Below are 16,153 nucleotides of genomic sequence, written 5' to 3'. Positions count from 1 at the left end.
TAGGTTTCTTATTCACTGTATTATAAAACAGCTTGTGTACAGTAAAGCAAGCTTTGGGATAGTATGAAACTCTACATAAAACCAAATTCTGTGCTATTCTTTTGGTCTAAACGCTAATTCTAGTACGCTAATGATATCATGCTACAGAAATCCCTCACCTAAATTAACCTTATTAAATGCAAAAAGCTGTCCTAACGTAACACTAGGCTGAACAGCATTCAAAAGTCAACAAAAACAAAATTTTTAAAAGAGCACTCAACCATATGTACGACAATGGTGCCTTTAATTATGTAATGGCATGCTTTTTCCTTAAACCATTAAATACAATATGTGTTTAGAGAGAGACTTAAATGTGTGAGCAGCTTAGGTAACATGCAACTACCAATTTAAAAGTACCATTAAGCACACACACACACACACACACACAGGGGGCAGAGTTAAGGTTGCACATTCACTTTTGCTTCTCCTGCCTTTTCAGTGCTTAATTGTACAACTTTAATACTTAATTACCATATGGCCAAAGATAACTTTTCACAAAAGAAAAATCCATGAAAGGGGAAAATAGGGAGGAAAACAGAGCATCTCCACAAGGAATTCTTACCAAATTGTTCTGTAAAGTGGGGGGGTGGAGAAGTGGGATATATGTTCTGTCCCCAACAGAATTCAAAGACTACTGATGCTTGGGGATTCCATGGAGGCCAGGGATCACTCCTCCATAGGCTCTGTGCTTCATGGGATCCCTGGAGCCCCCAGTCTGTCAGTGCCACACCAATGAAGCCACACTACCAGGACCTCCTCAACTGATAGCTTCCCCAAGACCCACTTTAAAGTGGAGGAGGGCTATGGAAGGTTAGGGCTATCCTATCCTTTCTGGTGTAACTATGGAGGCCCAGCTGGGGAACAAAGTACATATCCTCCAGCTGTACCTGTTCACTGCTTGCCACCTCCCCTTGTGCAGATTCCTGGTCCCACACAGAGCAGGGTGGTGGGAGACTCTGCTGCAGAAGTGGCTGACACCAATCCCTCCTTATACATGGGAAATGGAGATCCCCCAGGCAGACACCAGAACAACATGATTAGAACCACAGGGAAAGAATAAACTGCCATAGCTTTTCAAAACCACCCACATACCCCCACCATCACCACCACTCCCCACAATAATCCCAAACACATGTAGCCCCTCACCGCAGCACACACCCCTCATTCACCGCCTGCACAAATCAACACAATCTCTCAGCAAAACACACACACTCCCCAACCCTCACTCATACTTACCATAAAACTGTAAACTAGACCAGCAAAGCCAGGGTGTGTATGGGGGTCATCACTACTGTGCAATAATATTAACTAGAACTATACACACACACAGGCAAATTGGGGGTGGACGGGCACAGTGGGAGAAATCAGTGGTATTTCAGCAAGCTGTGTCCACACACCAATCTCCACCCCCTTGGGGTACCCAGTGAAAGGTCACTCACTTCCGAACATGATTATCTTTCTCCTTTCTTGAATGCTTTGATCAATATCAGTTCGTAATCTTGATATCTAAATAGTCACCTTTAAAGTTAATCATCCCTTCAAATGAACACTATCAGAAACCATTAACAAACCTTACAGCTTTAGTTACCTTGTTAATTATTATAGATCATATATAATGAGCTATAATAATGTATATACTATTATAACTATTATTTATATTACAGTAGCACTTGGGGGATTGATTGGGCTTCCACTTTGCTAGGTGCTACACAAACACAAAATAAAAAACAGTTCCAGTCGTGCAACTTACGATCTAAATAACCTCCACCAACACAACTGATTGTGATGGTTACATTTTTGGTAGTCTCAAAAGCGTAGTCAAGGATTAAATTGCCACAAACTATTATCTACCCTAACCCTGGTAGAAGTGTGCTCCCCATTGCGACCAGCTGCTGTCTGTGCTGTTTTTTGGGGAGCACTTTTGAGTGTTGTCAATCCAGTACCCTTTTACAACCACTAAATTCCCCTAATATAAAGGCAGAGATAGAGAGATACAGAAGAGAGGCGCAAACACAGGGTGAGAATACTTCCGAAACTCTGATGGGAAATAGGTCCACAAATAAGAATCTTATGTGATACCTTCAAAGAAGCAAAGTTAGAGGAAAATAATTTCCCCTTTAAAAAAAAAAAAAAAAACAACCACCATAATCACAGGATTCACTCTCTGGAGAATATAGAGCTGAAGAAAACCTCAGCATTAAAACACTGATAAAACACTTCAACAGTGTCCAAAAGCAGGCCAATACCCAACAAAGAAACCTGAAAGTATCTGTTTGGGTTTTTTATTTTAATGAAGAGAGATATAAGATACCTCTAATCATAACAAGAAGCATAAACTGACAAAGCTTAAAGGACATGCTCTCACAAAAGCAAAAACTTACAAAGATTGGCCAATTCAAAAAATCCCAAGAGGAAAAAAAAAAAAAAAGACACTTGGGAGAAGACTTACAAGATCTAACAGACATTTCTGCCTAGATGTCAAAACTAAGCTCAGACTTTCAGTGTTTCTCAAACATACGTAGGAAGAACCGCATGCCTTGTACCAAAACATCCCTGAGGCTAGCAGCCCAAATTTCTCTAGATAGCATGTGTGACCGGACCTTCCCACTGCAGGACTGTCAGAGCACAACAGTAAAAAAATGCAACTTGCAGTCATTTACACATGAACCTCCCCATAACAGTGATTCCTAATGAAATGATATCAAATGAAACAAAAAGTTGGGAAGACTTATTAAAGCCTTTATTAGTCCACTCCAATTGGAGCCCCCAGAACCTTTTAACTTCACGTTCAAAGAAGGACCTCACCAGGAAGGATGTGCAGGCATAGGAAAAAAGTTGGCAGTATGATTGGCTCATTAAAGGCAACGTGAAAAGCAAAAACAAAATTGGATTTGTGCCCTTTTATCTTCTTTAGGATGTATGAGGAAGGCCTAAAAAGTAGGTTTTGTTTTTTTTTAAGATTTTTTTTCTGCCTATTCTTACATTAGACATTCAGGTTGTTTTTACTCTTCTTCTTCAGGAAGACAGTAAAGATACCTGGAGAACAGAAGGATTATGACATTCAAGATGCCAACAAGTAAAACCTGATGACTGGAATAAGGAAGTCATTTGTATTCAAACTCTTTGTATATCTTTGTTAATATCTATTTAACTCAAAGACACAATCAACCCGTTGGGAGAGAAGCTATCTTCATTAAAGACTGGCCCTTCAATTAGGCGCCGAGTTGGCTCACGAGGCACAAACAAGACTTCCAAGCAGTCCTCCAACAAAATCAAGCACGACAGATTTAATATTCTTTATATTTCAAGCCTTGTAAATGCTTCATAAAGCAGCCCCCGCCCCCAAAAATACAAAGCTCATATTTGACACTCTAAGGTGAAAATCTTTAGGAAAGAAACTAGAATGAAGGATGAATCCATAACATCCACCAATTTATTCTTGTACAATCTTATATAACATGAATCAGTCACTACAGGTATGTCTACACTGCAATAAAAAACCTGCAGCACTGAGTCTTGGAGCCTGGCCACCTTGGGCTGCGTGGCTAAAAACTGCAGTGTAGACATTCCTGCTTGGGCTGGAGCCCAGGCTCTGACACCTGCCCCCATCACAGAGTTTTAGAGCCTGGGCTCCAACCTGAGCCAGAGCAACTACACTGCAATTTTTAGCCTCATGAGCCTGAGTCATCTGACCTGAGCCAGCTGCAGCCATGATGCAGGTCTTCTTAGATATCTCCTATTAGACCTGAAAGTTTACTCATTCTTGGCCAGACTGTGATTCGCTTGCTCATGCTATATAGTACCTTATACCATAAGTAGTCCCTCTGAAGTCCAAGTGGAGTAAGGAGCTATTTAGTAGAAGGGTATTATAACATGGCCCTCTGTGAGCTTAAGTCAAGGCTCTCAGGAAAATGACCTTCCATGTAAAAACCTTCAATTTTCTCCTTTTGAGAAGGGTTTAAAAAGTCCACTTCTACTATCATGGAGGGGTATGTGAATTGCTCACATCTTCTCCACAATGCAGGGTTTGCCACCCAGAGAGGCACTCTCTTTGGAGAGTTTGATTTCATGCAGCATCACTTCCTGACATATGCACACAGTTTTTCCAGGAGGAAAAGTAGGGTGAAGTGTGAGTCATCCATCATAACTAGGGCCCATCAGAGGCAGACAGCTTGAAACTTCCTTCTGAAATGAAGGTTCCAGCAGACTACTGAGAATGGCTGACTGGCTAACTGCTGTGGAGCCCTTCGAAAACCATTTGCTTTACTTGTGCCTTGAGAAAGGGGACTTAGTCCGTTTTGGCTTCTGCTGCTGCTCTTGAGCCAGAGGACCTGAGAAAAAAGTTGGAGGTAATGGGCAGCTCTGAATGCAGACATCTTCTTAGCAGGTGCCTTTTCCTTTCCTCATGGGAAAAGGATGAGGACATTCCGAGCCCAGAGAATACTGAGTGGTTTAGTTTATGTCCTTCTGAAAAGCAACCTTGACCTAATATCTCAAAGTTAAGTCCAAAGCAGACTGCAAACAGTTACAAAAGGATCTCACAAAACTGGGTGACTAGACAACAAAATGGCAGATGAAATTCAATGTTGATAAATGAAAGTAATGCATATTGGTAAACAATCCCAACTCTACATACAAAAGGTTGGGGTCTTAATTAACTGTTACCACTCAAGAAAGAGATCTTGGAGTCCTCGTGGATAGTTCTCTGAAAAAATTCGCTCAATGTGCAGAAGCAGTCAAAGAAGTTAACCATGCTAGGAATCATTAGGAAAGGAATAGATAATAACACAGTAAATATCATAATGCCACTACATAAATCCATGATAGACCCAAACCTTGAATACTGTATGAAATTCTGGTCACCCTCATCTCAAAAAAGATATATTAGAATTGGAAAAGGTACAGAGAAGGGCAACACAAATGATTAAGCATATGGAGATTAAAAAGACTGGGACTTTTTAGCTTGGAAAAGAGATGACTAAGGGGGGATATGATAGAGGTCTAAAAAAAATCATGAATGATGTGGACAAAGGGAATACGGAAATGTTCTTTACCCCTTCACATTACACAATAACCAGGGGACATCGAATGAAATTCTTAGGCAAGAAGTTTAAAACAAACAAAAGGAAGTACTACTTTACATGATGCATAGTCAACGTGTGGAACTTGTTGCCAGGGGATGCTATGAAGGCCAATGAGTTCAAAATGAGTTCAAAAAAGGATTAGCTAAGGTCCTGAAGGATAGGTCTATCAATGGCTATTAGCCAAGATGGTTAGGGACGGAACCCCATGCTCTGGGTGTCCCTAAGCCTCTGACTGCCAGATACTGCGACTGGACGATGCGGGATGGATCACTTGATGATTGCCCTGTTCTGTTCATTCCCTCTGAAGCATCTGGCATTGGCCACTGTTGCAAAAGGATACTGGGCTAGATGGATCATTGGTCTGACCTACTATGGGTATTCTTATGTTCTAAAGGGAACGGAAGGCCCTCAAGGTTTTTCTGAATCTCTATTGCAAACATGAATACTTCTAAAAAAAAAAAAGAAAAGGAGTACCTGTGGCACCTTAGAGACATATTTGTTAGTCTCTAAGGTACCACAAGTACTCTTTTTCTTTTTGCGGATACAGACTAACACGGCTGCTACTCTGAAACCTATGAATACTTCTGGGCAGCTAATCCTGAGGAAGCAGCCAGCTCTCATGAGTAGTATAGGAAGGGGTGACAATTGTATCAGGGCCCCCAAAACATCTGTAATATCTGTTATTTAACCCATCAGCCCTAAAGCTCAGTGTATACTAGGGGGGAAATGGAAGGGGGTGGGGCCCCAGCAAACATGGTGTACCAGGCCCAAAATTTTTCTTGATGGGTCTGGAAGCAGCTCTGACAAATATTGGTCACACCAAAGTATGATTTTACCTATTGCCAAGACAGATCAACATCCTTCCTAGCTTGATCTGCCGTTTGATCACACAGGCTTGGTAGTAGCTGCAGAATAGTAAACCTGATAATCAAACAAATCCCATAATCAAACTCAAGGTTTTGGCACACTGCTGTGAGTTCAACTGGTCTTCCCATTGATACCAGCTACCTCAATCATAAATGTGTGTGTGGAATGGAAGACACAGCTGGAAGTGTCCTCAGATAAAGTATTTTTTTCCCTAATCAACAGGACAAGGGAAGGAGATGCAAGGTGCCTTTCAAAAGTTCTCCAGTAAAGTCATGAAGAATAGGATGGGAGGTCACAGCAATCCCATTCAAAGCGGGCTCCTCATCCAGGTACTAATCAGTCTTGGCACTTGAGGGTACCTGGACAGTAACTAAGTGAAGTCCATTTGTCTTAGTTAGCTTCTTTAAAAGTTGGTGGGGAAAAAAACCCCACGAGAGCAGAGTCACTTTTTTGCTGCTCTTTTGCTGTGGAGATAAAAACGGCTTCATCCATGTCCAAAGAGCACTCATTAACCTCAGAAACATAACCCTCCCCCCACTCTAATGATTCAGTTCATCCAAGCATCAACACCAGCTGCAGAAAGACTCTCAGTCTCATGGTCCGAAGGGTCTTGGCATCAAGAATGACACCGCCTGAGTTGCTGAATCAACTTCTGTGCCCTGGCCAGCAATCTCTGATGGTGCTCTCATGGTATTGCGATGATACTATTATTTCTGAGATACTAAAACTATGGAACCTAAAAGACTTAACAGTTCACTCAACAAGCTATCATCAAGATTCCTTAACTTTGTCTCCAATTGCTACACCTTGCTGGAGAGAAGTATCCTGCAGTTCCAGTTTGGAGCTGGCAGGAGTTAAGAGCTTCTATAGTGATGCATCGGAAGGTGTCTGGCTCCCACATGGTACCTTCTGTATTTGGCACTTTCATGGAAGTGATGCCTCATGAACTGAGTCAAAGCTCAGCACCATCACCCTACCGTGGCAATGTGCTGATGGTATCAATGCATTTACACACTTAGGAGATCTCAGATTCAATGTGGATATTTGAAGTGGATCTGCTGGTCCTATTGGGAAGTTAGGTCCAATTATTCAGCAGAACAGAACAACTGAGGCCTCTGTTTAGAAGATGAATCCTATGAAGCACTTTCAGGTTACCACTAGGGGAGGCTTAAGGTGCTCCATGTGAAAAAGGATTATCTCTGGGTAACAACTAGTACCCGTAAACATCACGCTTGACTCCAAGACAGAGGATACAGCAGTCACACATCTTCCTGAAGCCACAGATACTCCTTCCCAGGTGGCAAGGGTGAAGAGAACATTCTGGAACAAAAGTAGAACAAGAGGAATAAAACAGAACTGCCCGGGAGCTTTGTCAGGTACCCATGAAGTTTCAACACAGACTTCATAAAAAACATGCTGAAGCCCCTCCAACTCAACATTCGCAGTAAAGGCAAAAAACCCCATCAAGAGCTACAATGATTCCCCAAAGCCTCAAGTGCTTCTAAGGTCTCAAAACAACACCTTGTTGCAATGAATCCCCATTGGAAAAGGGTGCATTGAGTGTTCAAGACTGAGCTTAGATGCATTAAACTCAATATAAGTAGTACAGAAAAACTGTAACAAAGTATCAGAGACATGAACCATTTAAAAAAAAGTTAATCTGAGCTCAAAAATTTTTCTCATAAAAACAGACTGAAAATTCTAGTCCAGGCATCAAGTGGGCTAGGTGTTGCCACAAAGACCGGAGTGTACAAGGACAAGCAGACAGACAAAACGTACAGGTACTTTATTAAAAAACTAACGGAAGGGTCAGGAAATCAACAAAGGCCAACTGAAACCTGCGGCAGATCATGGGCTGAAGATGTATCGCATCTGAAAGAAGTAACCTAGCTTTCAAATGGCATATCTCATGCTCTTAGAAAATGACAGAACACTAGTTGACAAAATCACCCCGGAACTGGCGTGGAAAGCAAGGTGTCAATCAGCATGAACTGATTGTAAAGCACAGGTGTCAATTTATTAAAATGATTTTTCCATTATTTTAGTAATTGAATATTGATTACTTAAAGCTTTTCAGTAGTTTCACAAAAGAGAGAAATAGTAATATTTGTTTTTGTTTAAGTTTCACACAATGAACATTTAATTAGAATAACGTAAGGGGTGGGGAGTTCTCTGCTTGCACAAAGAGGCACGTCCGCTTTTGCCTGCTCTTGCGGCACAGCAATCTAGTGTTTGACATACCCAGTGCCCCCTGGAGTGCTGGATGCTAGCAATTTGACTCCCCACTTGGGTCAATTGTATGCAAGACTGGACCCCAATCAAGAGAGTCTTTTAAATAGGATGGTATTAGAAGGCACCTTTAAGTTAGAGGAATCTATTGTACAACATCTCTTTCAGACCTCACAATGAATGTACCTTAAAATGAAAAGAAATCGAAAAGTAAACTGAAAGGCTCTTTAACTACTAAGATGCAAATTCAGGATTCTGTGCTCTCCTCAAGGAGTTATTAGTGATGTAATTACATAGAGAAGATGAGCATTCTTTACACTGGTCTATGTGTTAGTAATATCATCCACTCTTTGCAGGAGAAACAGTGAACTCAGAACTTGTATCCTAGTAGGTTTAACTACCCACCCACCCACGTTTTCAAAGTGCATTTGTCATTTTGAGGCTACACATTAATTCTGTTAAAGTTTTTAGGTTCCTAAACTGTATTTTGTTTTTTCCTCTCTAAAATTCAGTTCAGTTATTCTGTTAAAAAACAAACCCATGTTTGGATACAGGAAAGGAAAAACACCACACAAAGCCAGTAAACTTAGGTATTTTTCCCCTCTCCAAAGTGGAAAAAGGTCAAAGTTATGTCTTTAATTTGTTTGTTTAATAAAGGGAAACCACTCTTAGGGTGAAACCCTGGAATACAAGGAGTAAGTCTTTATATTTGAGCTATAAAACAGGGTTCACAAAAGAAATGTTAAAAAATCTCCTCAGAAGCATTATTCTCCTGTTTTTATATTTTTAAAAAAAAACCAAGCCAGAAAACCAACAAATATTGTATGTGCACATGTATGCCTCATCACCTCCATATGATTGTATACACCTGCATAAATACAGAGCCACACACTTGAATTTATAATGAAGTAGACCACACTTTACAAAATAAGGTAATACATTTAGACAGATTACAAATCCAGAGTTCTGTCCTGGATACTAGAGTATGCTATTGATACCTTAACACTAAAAAGGTAATGATATTTTTCAAATTCCATCTAAACAAGCATCATACATCTGCTATAGGGAGATCTTAGCACGTCTTGATAAACCTTATTGATAAAATGTTTAAATTACCAGACAGCCTTTATAACAGAGGCACAAGCAGAGTTTCCTGTCTAGCATAGTTTTTTCTGCTCTTATTCTAATGATACCCACGTTCAATTACTACAGAAAAGAAAAGAATCAAATCAGAAACATCTGTAGTTTGCCATATAATTACTGGATCTTCCCCATGGAGACTGACCTTTGTAACACCGATACTAAGACCTCAAAGGCTAAATGACAGAGGATATTCACATGGTTTAAATGTATAACATGATTACAAGGAATTAAATAGGCACTGTTATTTTTCCATCTTGGTTTATGTTAACATAAGCGTGTACTCTATGATCTTACGTTTAATCTCTGTGCTCAGTATGTACTAACAGAATTTACTCACTATTAGTGGATGCACAAACCACTGAAATGCAATGTTTTGATTATATAATAAAGTTGAATACTGTATTTGAGGCTATTATGCAGCCATTACTTTTACCTGTAATAGGGATCTTTTCTGCCAAGCTTTCTTCCTTGCTCTCATCTTCACACCAGCTTGTGACTTCTGTGTGTGAACACACAATAATGAAAACACATTTCAAAGCCACAATGATCAGACTGGTTTGTTCTTTTAAGCCCTATTCCCTTTAATTTTTCACATTTGTTATCTCTTATTTATTGATCTAAATTGTCCATTACAGTTCTTAAAAGAGGAGCCTACTGTGAACTTTAGTCAAATATGATGCTACTGTGTCTCTGTGTAGCTTCCAGAGAAAGCAGCGAGCTAACCAAATGTCTTAAATAATGTATGTCCTGATGAGATTTTTTTAAAAACCAACAACAATATCCAAAATCTATAAACACTACAGTCTTGCCCAATAGTCCAAGAGCAATAGTACACATCACACTGGAAAATTAAATAGTTTAAATCTCCTCCAAGGGTCAAACTGGCATGAATTTAGGAGATCTAAATCAGTTTGTTTATGTTTGCTGTGTAAAGAGGACTGCATCCTAATTGCCTGTCGCTTTTAGTTTTTCATGTAAGGAATGCTCTGAAAGCATACCAAGGAAGTTACCATATTTTAGTCATTGCAAGAGACTACATTATATTACTTTTCTTTAGCTAAAGATATTAACTAGACTTTTATAAACATATTCAGTTCATAACTTCGAAAATGCAATGCAGCTTTTCTTGGCATGGATAGGAAAATGGAAGGGGGAAAAAAAATAAAAAGCTATTCCCCAGTCTGGGTTTATAAGTAAACAATACTTACCTAATTTTGATATGGCTAAATCTGTTTTATAAATGGTAGCCGGAGCTCAACACAGGGCTTACATTTCTAATTTACATTTAAAAAAGAAAAATAGAAATCTAATCATTATAGAATGTTCATTTAAAATAAGTGAACAGAAATAATAATTACTCCGAGTGGACATTTGAGAATGTTGTATTACCCCAAGGTAAAGACAAAAAAGAAATTTGTTAATTCATCAGAACTGCAGTAATATACACAGTTTTCTACAGACTTTGGTATTATATTTTATAAATATACCTTGATACACTGAGAATGACAATAACTTTGAATGCATTTGTTTTTGTGGATCTTTTAACGTTAGTTACCTTGTTCCCTTGTACCAATGCTGTCAAGCCATTGAGCGTGTTTTGTGTGCTTTATTTCACCATTGTCATTCAGAATTGATGGCAAACGGTAAGGTGATTCATTACTATGAATAGATGACCTATCACCACGCACTTCCGGAAGGATCTCTCTCAATAACAGAGTAACCTACAGCATTTAAAATAAATAAAGTAAATAAATACATAAAAATAACTGTAGCACGCGATTATCCGTGGCCTCAGAACTACATTATTTTTCAACATAAATGTAATCTTAATCTTTACTTAACGATCTAATCTGTTACCAAGATATTTATTGTTAGATATTAAATTATCTCTAAGTTAAATTGTTGTTACTGTATTTCATAGTTTAATTTAATTCCTAACACAAACTTACAAAGACTTTTTTTTTTTTTTTTAAACACATTTTTACATTTTCCAGAAATCATCAGTGTTCTCTCATTGATGAGTTACCCACCAAGGAAAGAAAATACAGTGTGCAACCACCTATGCTAGGCCAGAAACATTGTTACAATATTTTTAAATTTCTTCAGACTAACTGGGCTTCGAAGCATTTTTCCTCATCCATTTTGGCCAGGCAGGCCATGCCTGGAGTTCACCTAAATTTGTTTAAACCACAAGTAAAATAAGTTTAGGTAAAACTATACCTAACCCAACGTGCTTGGGGCTGAAGGACCTGAGCCAAAGCTCACGGAAGTCAATGGGAGTCTTTCTACTTATTTAAATGGCCTTTGGATCAGGCTCTAAACGTACGGTATTATTGATTGTCCCCAGACAGTTTATTCGGTCTTGTGTACACATATGCATTTCAGCAGCATCATTCATACCTCTATAGTTAAGGATGTATTAGCTTTCTTTTTTGCTTTTTCTATCTTTAATTAAAACCTACATTTTCCCAGAAGGCTATAATTGCTATAAAGCATAGCTCCAAGCTAAAAGCAGCTAGCAAAGTTCTAGAAACAAGTTTAGCACTTTCTCAAAAAAATAAGTTATTTCTGAGCATTTAAAGCTTTTTAAAATAGAAATGACATATTTTTAATTTTTGGTTGTAGAACTCAAAAATGGATTTTATCCAAAACTTAAAATCAAGTACACAACACAATATTATATTTTATATATATACATATACATATATATATATATATATATATATATATATATATACACATATACATACACACACACACCCCCAAGCAAATGACAGTTTAAAAGAAGTATTTTCAAATGAACCTTTTATCAATATACAGCATTGTTTCCATTTTTTTTTACTTCCACCAACTGTTAAGGATTTTTATTATATAGTGTGCAAATTAGGGGTCTGATTCTGCAAATCTTACTAGATTCAAGCTCTAATTATCTAATGGTTCAATAAATGAGGCAGCCTCCAAGGATCTGGACTGATGTCTCACGGAAATAATCCTAGATTTTGTGACTTTCTTTATATGTTTACCTGTGAGAATGGAATGGCTCCAACTGGAATCATTCAGGTCCCATAGGTAAATATTACTCATTTGCTTTTTTTCTTAATCCGCTATTTACCCAAGAGACCACAATGGCTCTTTCTGAGTTGTAAGCAAATAACTTTCAGTGAAGGTTTTGTTTTGTTTTTCAAATTGACCTCATGCACAGGATTTCAATACATGAAAATAACAAAAGCACATCAACAAAAATCAGGGAAATTCTAAGCAATTGCTTTTTGTTAATGTTAAAAATAAATTAGGTTATATAGCCAGGGTCACAAAATATTTATTATTATTGAAAAGACAGACTTATTTCCAATTGAGAGTCCATCACAATGCAAATCTAATGTAGTATATCAGAAGCAATTCAACGGACATAACAAAGGTTCTACTACTAATATATTTTATGCTGTTACTGATGGACATGTGCACCATCACAAATTCTAGGCCAGAAAGGGACCACGGTGATCAGCTAATCTGACCTGTATAACACAGGCCATAGAACTTCCTCAAAATAATTCCTAGATCTTAATATTTAGAAAAACATCCAATCTTGATTTTAAAATGGTCAGTGATGGAGAATCCACCATGACCCTTGGTAAATTATTCCAATGGTTAATTACTCTCACTGTTTAAAAATAAATACATTAAAAAAAAAAAGTGTGCCTTATATCTGGTCTGAATTTGTCTACTTCAACTTCCAGCCATTGGACCAAGTTGTATCTTTCTCTGCTAGATTGAAGAGCCCATTATTAAATATTTATTCCCCATGTAAATATGTATAGACTAATCAAGTCACCTCTTAACCTTCTTGGTTAAGCTTAGTAATATTGAGCTCTTTATCCCTTCTCACCCTGCCTCCCTCCCCCCACCGCCAATCTTTTTCAGAGTCATTGCTTTCAGGGATAGAGTCTCCCATCACAGAAGTATGGTAGGTTCTTTGTGCCTAGATATATACATTTAGCCATAGGAAAACGTATATTGTTTGCTTGTGCCCAGTTTATCAAATAATCCAGATCAATCTGTATCAGCGACAGGTCCTCTTTTTATTTACCACTCCCCCAATTTTTGCGTCATCTGAAAGTTTTAATAAGTGATGATTTTATGTTTTGTTCCAGGACACTAAAAAATATTAAATACTGCAGGGCCAAGAACCAATCCCTGTGGGACTCTATTAGAAACACTCATTGAATGATGATTCCCCATTTACAATCACATTTTGAGACCTCTGAGCCACAATTTAATGTGTGCCATGTTAATTTTAGATCTTTCTAGTTTTTTAAAGTCAAAATGTCCTGAGTACCAAATCAAAAGTATATTACAACACCTTAATCTTCATCAACCACACTTGTAATCTCATTAAAAAAAACAGATATCAAATTTGACAAAATTTATTTGCCATAAACTCATGTTGGTTGGGCATTAATTATATTAACCTCCTTTAATTCGTTATTAATTGAGTCCTGTATCAGCCACTCCATTATCTTGCCCTGGTTAGATGTCAGACTAACAGGCCTATAAATTAACTACATCATCCTGTTAACCCTTTTTAAATATTGGCACAACACTAGCTTTCCTCTGGAAACTTCCACATTCGTCCAAGACTTATTGAAAATCAACATTAATGTTTCAGTGAGCTCCTTAGTCAGCTCTTTTAAAACTCCTGGATGCAAGTTATCTGGACTTGCTGATTTAAAAACATTTGCTTTAGCAGCAGCTGCTGCTTAACATACTCCTGAGATAGTAGACAAATGGAAAGAGTGTTATCATATGATAGAACTATGTCATCTATTTTTTCCTCAAATGCATAACAAATATGTATTGAACACATCAGCCTTTTCTGCATTACTATTAATCATTCTACCCTTTCCATTTAGTAATGGATGAATACCATTCTTAGATTCTCTTTGTTCCCAATATATATTTCTAAAAATTCCTTCTTATTGTCCTTAACTCAACTGGGCATAGATTTCTCATGCCCTTTTACTTCTCTTATCAATTTCCTATAATTGCTAACTACTTATTTATATTCAATTCCCCCTTTCTTCCATATGTTAATATTATATAATTATTTTTTGTAGCTGCCTTCATTTCCCCTTTAAACCAGGTTGGGTTTTTGTTTTTGTTTTTTTTTACACTAATATGGCCTTCTTCCTTCACTGTGACTTTTTGTGCCTCTAGTGAAGTATTGTTAAACCATTCCCAATTATCATTCACAAGTAATAAATGGAAACTAAGTATTACATTTAGGATTCCAGATAAAATGGGGTGGCTTCACATCAGACATCCCACAATGAAATCCCAGAAAGTACAAGGGGTGATGTCTGGACCAGCAGGAACCAAACTCTCTCACCCTTATTAGGGTCTCCAGCATGTCTGGAGAGAGGCCTTCTTAACCAAAGTCTGGTAGGATCTACATCAGGCTAAAAAGATGGCCCATGTTCTAAAATAAGCTGCATTGGTCCTATATTTACTGGAGTGTAACTGAGCATGAAGAACTCGATCAGAAATACTTTCTGAAAGTTCCTTTCATAAGTCAAACCCTGAAGTTTCAAGGTCAAGATGCCCTCCCCACCAAAAGAAAAAGACAGGGAGAGTCCCATCCGAGGAAACACCCTACAACTAGCCCTAAAGCCACAAAAGGAGCATCAGGTATTCTCAAAGTATATGGCAATGAAAGAGGAAACATCCATGGGAGGGGATGGGAAGAGGGGGGAAGAGAAAGAAATGGATGGTAAGACATGGGGGGCAAGGGGAGAGTGAGAAGAGAGAAAGGAAGCAATCCAGGCAACACTACAGTCAGGAAGGAAGAGGGAGACTCCACAGCTTTTTGAGTGGAGACCACCACATGGAGGGACTGGACAAAGGTAACCTAGGGTTGGGGAAAGAGAAGAGAATATGCCAAAACAGAAGGTCACGTCATCTGCCTTCTGAAGATGCTAGAAGGGAAATTAGATTGACTGGTCACAGCCAAACACTTCTGAGACCATCAGGCTTGTTGAATGAGGAACTGGCTGATTGTGTGATGGAGGTTTACAGAGACTGATGGGAATCTCCTTAGGTTCAGGATGCTTATTTAAAGCATTCCCAACTCTGCCCATGGGGTTCCTCCACAAGTGGATTTATGTGCACGTTTGGAACGCTGACAGGGCTTTGCATGCTCTTGGATGTTTTAGCAATGCTGTGACAAAATATCACAGTGTAATACATGGAGCCAGCAATGTATGGTTTGGTGGAATCGTCATCTGTCAGTACAGTAAATCTTCAAAAATGGCCTGAAAACTGTATTAATCTTAAAGTGCTAATAATTAAGAACCCTAAGTGCACATAATGGACAAAATAATTAAATCACAACTCCACCTGGCCTCTTTTTGTCCATTTGGGGGTTCTGAGTGCAAATATTTGACTTTTTTCAACACGCAGGTATTTGTACTTCAAAATGCAGATGCATGTGTAGAGGCAGAATAAACATTTAGCATAAAATGTGTTCTATTCTAAAGAATTTAATAGCAGGTAGTTTAAACATTTCCAGGAATCCAACGAGCTTTAATGTATGTGTTTTATTTAATGAGCTGTGTGCCTTTGTATTTTATCCTTATTTATATAGGCTACTTCATGGAAGCCTATTGTCCTGAGCAATTTCCTTGTAAATAAGAGGTTTCCAAGGTAAATCTATCCTGAAGATAAATTCCCTTGAGAATGTATCCTGATTAGTAGATCTAATACAAAAATAAATGCATGCACACATGGGTACCAGT

The 16,153-nt window shown here is 38.3% G+C and overlaps 1 protein-coding gene across 6 annotated transcripts in view; it reads right to left on the bottom strand.

Moving 5' to 3' along the window:
- Positions 1–16,153, bottom strand: part of KIZ (kizuna centrosomal protein) — a 99,275-nt gene that overhangs the window by 17,669 nt on the left and 65,453 nt on the right. For 5 of the 6 annotated variants that reach the window (XM_077814157.1, XM_077814160.1, XM_077814156.1 and 2 more), the window contains 2 exons: positions 10,918–11,083; positions 9,796–9,861 (listed from right to left, as the gene is read on the bottom strand). In XM_077814157.1, the coding sequence (XP_077670283.1) occupies positions 9,796–9,861; positions 10,918–11,083 (232 nt within the window). The remainder of the gene's footprint in view (positions 1–9,795; positions 9,862–10,917; positions 11,084–16,153) is intronic. The other variant, XM_077814158.1, reaches the window with a different exon arrangement.

The sequence above is a fragment of the Eretmochelys imbricata genome, chromosome 3, assembly GCF_965152235.1.
Source record: "Eretmochelys imbricata isolate rEreImb1 chromosome 3, rEreImb1.hap1, whole genome shotgun sequence".
NCBI classification, from domain to species: Eukaryota; Metazoa; Chordata; order Testudines; family Cheloniidae; genus Eretmochelys; species Eretmochelys imbricata.
The sequence above is the reverse complement of the archived record's forward strand: the minus strand, read 5'-3'. Positions and strand labels throughout refer to the sequence as shown.